Below are 9,323 nucleotides of genomic sequence, written 5' to 3'. Positions count from 1 at the left end.
CAAAAAAAAAAAAGTTACGGGCGAAAGGAGGTTTGTGTGGAGGGGTTTCCGGATCTTAATAATAAAAATAAGAGATTGGTCTTAATTATTCAGGGAATTGGTGTTGAACATTAAAATAAACCGAAGGGTTTAAATAGAATTGTGATCAAAGGAGAATAATTCTCACTGGTGTTCAAAGATGAGATAGATAAGACAACAAAGTATCAATCAACATCAATAAGATAGCCATGAGGGAGTATAAGAGTAACCACGAGGGCGGCGAGTAACCACGAGGGGTCGGCAACGTAGCGGTAATCAATTCCATTGGCTGCTCTACTTGAAAGATATCGCGCTTTCTGAATGTCTATGTGACTGCCTCTGTGACTTCCCCATACAAAAACCAATTATCTCGTAACATTTCGTGACAGGTCGTATGGCCAAATGGATAAGGCGCCTGACTACGAATCAGGAGATTCCAGGTTCGACCCCTGGTACGATCGAAAAAAATTTTAAAAATTCATCAAGGAAATTCTATTATATCTATTCCTCAATTTTAACACACACTATCATTTAACTAAGAGATATGCTTAGATGTTGATATCCTAGAATGACAGAAATGTAATTTGAACATTTTTTTTTTGGTATTTTAACTTCCTCTAACATATTTAACTCTCTCAACAATTTTCACTGAAAATTCGAAGTTAACTAACAATTTAATCACTGGATATCTCTGAAAATGTATGCATATATGGTCAGAAAGCAAGAGGTGCATTTGTAGAATTCCAGGCAGATTGATGAAATCTCAGTTAACATCTTGAAATCAGTATACAATCTTCCTATTTATTATTTTTTAACTAGGTTGGTTTTTCAACATTATTCCCGTCCCATATATTGTGTTTCATCATAAGCCATCAATGATCGCGCCAAATTTCGTACTAAAGCAAGTCGAACAACGTTGAGCTGTTTTTCAGCAGCATCTAAATGTTGGCCAAAACTTGGAAGACATGCATAATATTCTTCTTTACGATGTGAAGAAGTAATTTCTTGGAGACACCGCATTAGCTCAAAAGTATCTTCAGCGTCGAAGACAACTTTTTGACCTATGTTATTCGTATATGAGTAAATGGATAATTGTAAAATAAGTGACCTAATTCTTTACCCTCCAAAAGCACTGTAGCATCTACCAATAATGAAGCCCAGAATGTTTTCGGAGCTATGTTTGACGAAAGTAATAATACAAGTAGTTTTGCAGCCTCTTCAGATTTTTTAGACTGCAAAGCAATTATGGTTAATTGGGAAGGATAGATAATAATTAAATTTCGTATTTACGTTAAAGAGTTCAGTCAGTTCCCGATAGCGCTGTAAAAAAACTAGACGATCGCTACAGGCAATATCTCTTCCAATGCTGTCAATAATGTCCGAGAAATTAAACTCATCTAGGAGTGGTGAGAATATTTTAGAGGTGTTAAAACACTATGACATAGAGGTTAAATACACACTATTTTTGCAAAAATCTGCCAATAATTGATCCGCTATAAGGGAGACTCTCTTGAATTCTTTTGCCTTAATATTGTATGCTATTGCAGACCCGTAGCTTTTGTTTCTATACTTTTGGGATGCTACAAGCTATAAAATGATTGAGGATTAATTGGCAGAGCTATACAAGTGCAAACATGGATATGTATACCCGGCAGATGACATGATATTGCTCGTCCAATTCAAATGTTTTACAGGCCTCAAGAATTTTTTGAGCTTTGCGCTCCGACTCCAGTGGTACTCGTATGACCAGCTTGTTTTATACAAAATTTAATCACTCAGCATGTCTCTATATCTTGATAATATTACATACCTCTGACATGTATTCTCTCCCTAGAACTTGGCAGGTTGCTAAGTAGTCCAAAGATACCCGCCATAAGCTAGGATCTGCCATCAATGTTTCGACGTAATTCAAAATAATATATTCTCGAACATCGACGTCATAACTAAAAAAAAAAAAGTAAATCAGTCATACAATTAAAGAATTGTCCAAAATTTTAACTTGTAACTAAGAATACCCTTCCGTATTTAATATCACTCGTCTTGCTTTCACCAGGAGGTCGACTAGGTGCGCAGAAAGCCACCAGCTTAGTTTTGTGCAATGTTTAATACCCTGATTGCAACAGATAAAATTTTAATGTCAAAAGTCAAGCTAAGACTTGAATTGAAAGTTTATATGTAATACCGTTTCAGCGTCATTATTTATAAATGAAACCAACGCTTGCTCTACAGCGCTATTCTCATTAATGGGATGTTCGTGAAAAGTTAGATCGAGGATGTGTCTAAATCAGAAATGTTAGGATATTTATGGATAACGCAGAAACACCAATATCATAAAAAATTATTTGCTTACTCTAAATCGGTGCGATCTACGGTAGGATGGCAAAACAAAAGAAGCGAGGAAAAGGCCTCTTGCCACGTCTCGCATGTTTTTGATATAATAAGCTCATCACCCGACAACATTTTCATCAATCTAATCAACGATTCGTGCTTGTGGTCATGGGGGAAGTGAATATTCCTAGATTGGATTTATCTAGATTCAAAGTTATTTCAATTTTACGTGTAAAATATGTATTTTACTTGACATCTTCGCGCCAATTTCTCCATCGATTCAAAAAATCTTGATCGTGAGCAAATGCTTTACGTCTTGGCATTGCATTAATAAGTCTGATTGCATTATTGACACTGTTCTCTAAAGTTCGCGATAAATTCTCTTTAAGTAACAGTTTTAAGAGATTTGTTGAAGCCGATGCATATCCTCGTAGAGTGAGTCTGATAAAAATACATCAGTATATGTACTAACGCGTAACTTTCTCTAAAAGAGTGTTTTACCTGGAAACATATCGCCAAAAATCGGGATGTTCTGAGGGCCTACTCGAGTTAACTATATCATCTCGCTTTTCAACTATTTATGATAATTAGAAATCTATAAGATGTATCTACTAGAAAATTGTAGTCATATATTTACTCTCATAATTGAGATTTAGCCAGTCAACAATTTCCTCAGAAACTGGAGCGGTTCGGTTCGACGCAAAGAATATGATTTCGCATATATGCCATAAGGCATGCATACTCTGCATTGTTACTTTGGTGTAATCCTAAATACATTGAGATCTAAATGCTTTTCTCTTTTCTCAACTCTAATAGTACATTTTCCATACCTTCGCTAATCTCCATCCTCTAAAAAGAGCCTGGCGATATAAATTTGCAATCTTTAATAGTGATTCGGAACTCTCCACAATATTTTGCTGTGAAGAATCTTTAAGCGTTTGAGACGAGCAGAATATCCCATGGGTATCGCGCACCAGCTAGAGAAATGCTAAATGTTAAGAAATATGCGGAACTGTACTTCAACTATATAAAACTTACCATTCTCATTTCACTGGTTAATACATTATGACTCTGAAAATATAAATTCCTATCACCTTCGACAATGCCAGACTACATGAAAGATCTAATTAGCTTTTTTAATAACCAAACTAAATGTCGGTGTAGCTACCTTATTTTTCGTTGGAATCTTACCCCCTACAAAACATACAAGAGTCGAAGTCGAAACGGGATGAAATCTAGCTTGCCACAGCCTATTGCCTTTTGCCCATTGTTCTATGGGCTGATATTGGATAGGTGCCTCATCGAGATAGATCACCTCTGGGTGACTCGCTGTTTCTAACGCATCTGTTAACATTTTTTTGGGATTTATATGAATACGTGTTTTACTCGAGTCAATTGATGTTTATTCAATTAGGTTAGGTTAGTTATATTCCTAATGAAGATTAAATTTTGGATAATTGGGAGTGATTCTGGCAATAAATCTTTGAACTGGATAATGTATCGTTAGAATAATATTTTCTCTCTACTTACCATGCCGATTCAATTGAATGTTTACTTACTCTCCATGATATCGTAATCAATATTCCTTCCTCCACAGTCAACTAGCTTATACACTTAATGAAACAACTTCACTGTAAAATAATGGCTATTACTGAATTGCTTTCTCGAATATCTCCTCAATAATCCAGTCATATTAGCCTTTACACTTTATTTTACCTCATTGCTAGATAGTGGTTTTCAGAACATTTATTCAATAACAATATCAATCTATGATATATACATAAACTTCGAGTGGCATTTTTTCTTGGGATGTTTTCAAAGATTTTATCCATTAGTCGTAGCCAAGTTGGTAATTTCACGCATAATAATGTAGTTGTCTTTATTTTGCTATATTTCAAATAGAAAAACTTGCTCCACTTTCCCAAGTGTTTCTGAGTGTGTTGCCATTGTATATTTCTGTTTTGTAAATGTCGAAATCTCAAGTCGGAGAAGATATCTAGAAATATGGGATAAAAGTGTTGCTTAAACTACATTATTGAAAAATGAATAAAACCCCTTCCATTGAAGGGGTTTTATTCATTTTTTAAGAGTATTAACATTTACCTGAATTCGATAGAGTTTAGAAATCAAGAAGGGGTATCTTGATTCTGTTGAAGTGTCTGTAAATTTTATCAGTTACTAATATTTCGATGCCTTCTAATGCGATTTGTGTACTAAACTTGTTTTTACAATTCACTCAATCCAGTTAAATACCTCCCAGATTGAGCTTCAATTGTCAATATAAATGATTCGAATTGATCCATATTCCCCTAATATGTAATGTCGGCATTTAAACAAGCAATTTCAGCTTTAGCTCTGTGGTTGATTAGACAAACAGATTATGGAAGCACCGTCAACATCATCATCGTCGTCGTCATCTGACTCTTTGTTTCACAATCTGAGCGTGGTAAGGCTTCTCCTCCTCAGAATCTACATTTTTTCTTCGTTAAATTTCCGCATCTCTAGAGATGGCAAACTCTTCTTGATCGACTTACCCCTTTCACCAAATCCCGATGGATAACAACTGGTGCATTATTATTCGCCTTCATGCTACGTGTTGTTCTAGCTCAAGGATGGTATCTAGTTGCCTACGCACTTGGTATTTATCTCTTGAACTTGCTGATAGCCTTCCTTCAACCGAAAATTGATCCAGCACTGGAGCAAGAGGAGGAAGATGAAGAGGGACCCACACTTCCTACCAAGGCAGATGAAGAATTTAGGCCCTTTATTAGGCGATTACCTGAATTCAAGTTTTGGTAACCATTTTATACATACTTGAATGAGATGTATGTTCTAATTTTTTGATTATCTTTTTTTTTTTTTAGGTATTGGTCAACAAGAGCCATACTTGTTGCAACATTTTGCTCTTGCTTTGAAGCATTTAATGTGCCAGTACTTTGGCCTATCTTATTAATGTACTTTATCCTTCTTTTTGTGGTCACAATGAGACGGCAGATTCAACATATGATCAAGTACCGTTATGTGCCTTGGAATGTTGGGAAGAAGAATTTCAGACAGAATGAACGAGAGTCAGATTGAAATAATATATTCTTGTATTTTTTATTCTTTTTTTACCTATGTTATTATGCACAACAGAGTTGTGAACTTATTAAAAAATTATTCTTTTAACGAAAGCCATAGTTTTACAATAATCTGGGGATTATAAGGTAGGGATTATAAATACCACTTATTAATTAGAGTTCTTTTACAAGTAATCTGCCTTGTTCATTTTCTATCAGAAAGAGTGTATATAAATCCCATTTTCTTACCACGAGACCATGCTCTATCATTGGATATACACTATTAACCCATCTATGAAGCTCTTTCATTTGCTCTTCACAATTATTCCTGCAACCCCAAACTCTTATCACACAAGCGTGGAAAAACCCTTTAACCAGATCAGACGAGGATGCATGATCATCATACCATATCCGAACTTCATGAGACGTAGAGTGGATGTAATAGTGTTCGGGTTCAGAGAATGTTTGTTGAAGAAGTATACTTGTTAGTTCTGATACGGAAGGAGTTATATCCAAAGGGGGTTGAACACGAATTGGAACAGGAAAGGGTGTGCGAAAAGATTTGATAAAAGGTTCAGTCATTGCAATCTCACGCGGCTCCGGAATAATTTGCTCCATCTCTTTGGCATTCAAAACTCTTTTTGTAGGTGAAAAATGCGTTAAAACTTGCCAAAATACTAACTCGGCACGAGTTATATTCAGAGTTGGGGTAATCACATATAGGCTGGATTTATAGTTGGCGTAAAGCGTGAGGACTGAGAAGGGTAAGAATGCGGTAAAAAGACCAGTTAGTGGTTGAGAAGTAAATGCGCTATGGCAGAAAATGGGAAGTGATGAGGTAGTGGTTATAGCAGCGCTAATCAGGATGCCAAAGCCTGTACCAATGAGACCAGCAGCTGTACTCTGTGATCCTGCCTTTCCTGTAATATCTCCCAAACTATTTTATTTAATTCATTAGGACACGAAAAATGCAAAGAAGAATAAATAAACTAACTTGTCTCGCAGCATAAATGACTTGTGCATTTGAGCTCTCGTTGCCGAACTAGCAATCCAAGCCATGTTTTTAGCTAAAATATAATTAAATATTTAATCTATACTGTTATTAATTCTATTTTACCATATGAAAGCATTTACCTATATTCGAGATAGAAGCTAGAGGTAAAAATGCACCTGGCCACAGAGGTGTAAGCATCTCTAACAAACTAGCTAGCTGCATTGCGATGCTTGCATGAAATCTGTATCTCTTGGGCTCAGAATCGAATCGGTCACTAATGAAAGATGCATATATCACGCCTCCAAGTTGACCGAGGCCGTCGCGTATAACCCAGTTCAATGTAGCAGCAAGCTATGTTTATATCTCTCACTAAGTACCAAATTTTAAAACAAGCAATCGGGTATTTGAAATTTACAGGTATTGACCCAACCCCAAGTCCAATGGCATACAGCAAAGATTGAGTAGAAAGGACTAGTGATATCGTGTAAACATTAGCTGACTTTTTATAACGAAGGTATTTTATATTACCCCCAGTAAGAGCCCCAGTAACATTTTGTATAAATTGCCATCGTGTAAATCCCCAATATTCAGGTGTAACCGATGTCTGGTAATTTTTAGGTAAAAAGGCAGCAGATATTCCCTCCTTCACACGCCAACGCTTGAAGAAAGGCCCTTGTTCATTGGATGTTGGATGAATGATTTGAGTGTTATGCGTTGAAACTACAACTGATAGCGGTTTCCAACCATGCCATGGACGACGTACGTGTTGTGTAATGCTTATCAAACGATTAGCTTTCGTGGAATAAAGTAGGCGTTGATGAGTAAGAAAATTTCTCAAGTAATGTGTGTTCTTGAACTTTCTCATGGAAAGGGCAAAAGTAATTCATACTATCCGAGATATCAAGCAGGACGGTTTATTTACCGGACTGTATTTAATATAAAATCTATGAATAATCTAAATTGATATTGCTCAAAATGTGTTGAAGATCTATACTAGTTTTTTTTAAAAAAAAAAAATTAGGCGTGTTTTGCAAAATACTCTTTCGAGTCTTTGGTGTCTGCCTTCATAGTTGCGCTCCAAGCATTCCAGTTGGCTGGACAAACTTCACCATACTCGTCAGCTGTAATGTAAAGTTGTGAGTGATTTTGAAATTAAGTAAAATCGATAAAATTCACATACTAAATTTAAATGCGTCTATTAATCGCAACACTTCTTGAACATTACGTCCCACTGGCAAATCGTTGATGGTTACTTGGCGGACAATGCTATTTTGATCGATGATGAATAGACCACGAAGTGCCACACCCGAATCTTCAAGAAGTACGCCATAATCGCGCGATACCCTTTTCGTGATATCCGATAGGATTGGTATGTTCATATCTCCAAGGCCACCTTGTTTGCGTGGAGTATTAATCCTAAGAAGGGAGACGCGTTAGTGAGCAACACTGGTTTAGTGGACAGCCTAGCACAATCTAAAGCTACGTACCATGCGAGATGGGAGAATTCCGAATCAACAGAACATGCAACAACATTAACGTCTCGTTTCTTGAACTCATCAATTGCATCTGAAAAAGCTACAATCTCGGTGGGACATACAAAGGTAAAGTCGAGCGGATAGAAAAATAGTACGAGGTATTTTCCCTTGAAGTCGTCAATTGAGATGGTCTTGAACTCTCCATCGACAACAGCTGTCCCCTTGAAGAATGGTGCAGGTTTCTGGATTTGAACAGCTATAAAAACATAAAGCTCAACGACTCAATATATATATAAAAAAAAGGACAGAGATACATACTCATATTTTTTGAAAATGGTAAATTGGAATATAGTAGAGATGAAGTCGAAAAAACTTTATAAAGTAATTGGAAAGATTGGCCAACTTTTATATGGATAAGCTTAATAAGCATCGTCACACTATATAACTGATTAGGAATAGGGCTTACTGATTCTAAGTGATGTCAAAACAAATTAGACTGCGGTGGCTTGTATCTTAACCACCCCCTATGCAATATTTTATTTTTTAACTTTCCATTTGGTTGACTGGGAAAATTAGTTACAAGTCTTTCAAAAAATATTCAATTCTCATACACTACGCTTATATACTATATTGTATCCATTTTCAATTCTAGACTTATAATTCATAGTGCCATACTCAAGCAAGTATATATTATTGTTATTATCTGAAATCTAAATTTGAAAGAAAAGGTGTTGCAATTTTAAAATTGTTTTGCGATCATACATTTTAACTCTGCTGGGGAAAGTCTAATCCATTGTTAGGAGTTTGAAGATTTCACAGAATGCATCGAAGCTTCTACTTTTCATAATCCTTACAATTTAGTCACCGGCATTAATCCCGATCCGAAGATTTCGTTTTTAGCGCGAGCAATTTCCATATACTGATATTGAATTTTTAACAATATGCTGATATTCGAGGTTTAAAACTCTACCACATAGATACTAAAGATATTATTTCATATTCTTTCGAATATATTTTATTTGAAAACATTTGGTTTGCATACCCCTTTTCATATTTGCCTCTTATATAATCAAATTATTTGCATATCGATACATGTGGACTAGAATATTTACATACACATTCTCAAAGAGAATTAGCTATCGTAATATCGCAAATAAGCTTGAGACATAGCAACAGTCTCAAGCTCACTGGCGCCCTTCATTAGCCCAACCTCATCCGCGATGTGATAATAAATTTTACTAGATCTGTATCAAATTTTCAAATTGTTCAATCCTCAACTTGGCAAAAATCAAGTATGGAATTGCGTCTGCTTACTGATCGAAATGGTCGACCAGGGTTGGACCCGCCTCCAAAACATAATCTCTCAAGCATATATTCACAAGGGATTTTAGCCCTTCATTTAGCCCAACCTCATCCGCGATGTGATAATAAATTTCACTAGATCTGTAT

At 35.9% G+C, this 9,323-nt stretch overlaps 4 protein-coding genes and 1 non-coding gene across 5 annotated transcripts; 2 read left to right on the top strand and 3 right to left on the bottom strand.

The window, feature by feature from the left end:
- The first annotated feature begins 406 nt into the window (after nucleotides 1-406).
- VTP21DRAFT_t151 lies at nucleotides 407-479 on the top strand. The gene has a single exon. It is a non-coding gene; the product is annotated as a tRNA-Arg (tRNA).
- Nucleotides 480-852: 373 nt separating this feature from the next.
- On the bottom strand, nucleotides 853-3,700 carry VTP21DRAFT_1497 (uncharacterized protein; the record flags this gene model as incomplete). Its single annotated transcript, XM_069391590.1, has 15 exons — nucleotides 853-1,079; nucleotides 1,139-1,250; nucleotides 1,309-1,415; nucleotides 1,479-1,605; nucleotides 1,667-1,768; nucleotides 1,829-1,961; nucleotides 2,034-2,128; nucleotides 2,201-2,297; nucleotides 2,369-2,533; nucleotides 2,596-2,787; nucleotides 2,848-2,920; nucleotides 2,984-3,113; nucleotides 3,177-3,323; nucleotides 3,385-3,456; nucleotides 3,515-3,700. The coding sequence occupies 15 exons, from the start codon at nucleotides 3,698-3,700 to the stop codon at nucleotides 853-855; spliced, it is 1,965 nt and encodes a 654-aa protein (XP_069251618.1).
- A 1,026-nt stretch (nucleotides 3,701-4,726) lies between these two features.
- Nucleotides 4,727-5,424, top strand: VTP21DRAFT_1496 (uncharacterized protein; the record flags this gene model as incomplete). Its single annotated transcript, XM_069391589.1, has 3 exons — nucleotides 4,727-4,792; nucleotides 4,852-5,141; nucleotides 5,211-5,424. 3 exons carry the CDS (start codon nucleotides 4,727-4,729, stop codon nucleotides 5,422-5,424), a joined length of 570 nt encoding a protein of 189 aa, XP_069251617.1.
- Nucleotides 5,425-5,579: 155 nt separating this feature from the next.
- VTP21DRAFT_1495 (uncharacterized protein) lies at nucleotides 5,580-7,264 on the bottom strand (the record flags this gene model as incomplete). Its single annotated transcript, XM_069391588.1, has 5 exons — nucleotides 5,580-6,342; nucleotides 6,400-6,472; nucleotides 6,540-6,750; nucleotides 6,815-6,870; nucleotides 6,928-7,264. 5 exons carry the CDS (start codon nucleotides 7,262-7,264, stop codon nucleotides 5,580-5,582), a joined length of 1,440 nt encoding a protein of 479 aa, XP_069251616.1.
- A 152-nt stretch (nucleotides 7,265-7,416) lies between these two features.
- Nucleotides 7,417-8,196, bottom strand: VTP21DRAFT_1494 (uncharacterized protein; the record flags this gene model as incomplete). Its single annotated transcript, XM_069391587.1, has 4 exons — nucleotides 7,417-7,520; nucleotides 7,580-7,815; nucleotides 7,887-8,130; nucleotides 8,193-8,196. The coding sequence occupies 4 exons, from the start codon at nucleotides 8,194-8,196 to the stop codon at nucleotides 7,417-7,419; spliced, it is 588 nt and encodes a 195-aa protein (XP_069251615.1).
- Nucleotides 8,197-9,323: the final 1,127 nt, after the last annotated feature.

Source organism: Calcarisporiella thermophila, assembly GCF_041956535.1.
Source record: "Calcarisporiella thermophila strain CBS 279.70 unplaced genomic scaffold VTP21scaffold_11, whole genome shotgun sequence".
Lineage (NCBI taxonomy): Eukaryota > Fungi > Calcarisporiellomycota > Calcarisporiellomycetes > Calcarisporiellales > Calcarisporiellaceae > Calcarisporiella > Calcarisporiella thermophila.
Note: the sequence above shows the minus strand (reverse complement) of the source record. Positions and strands in the feature narration are given on the sequence as shown.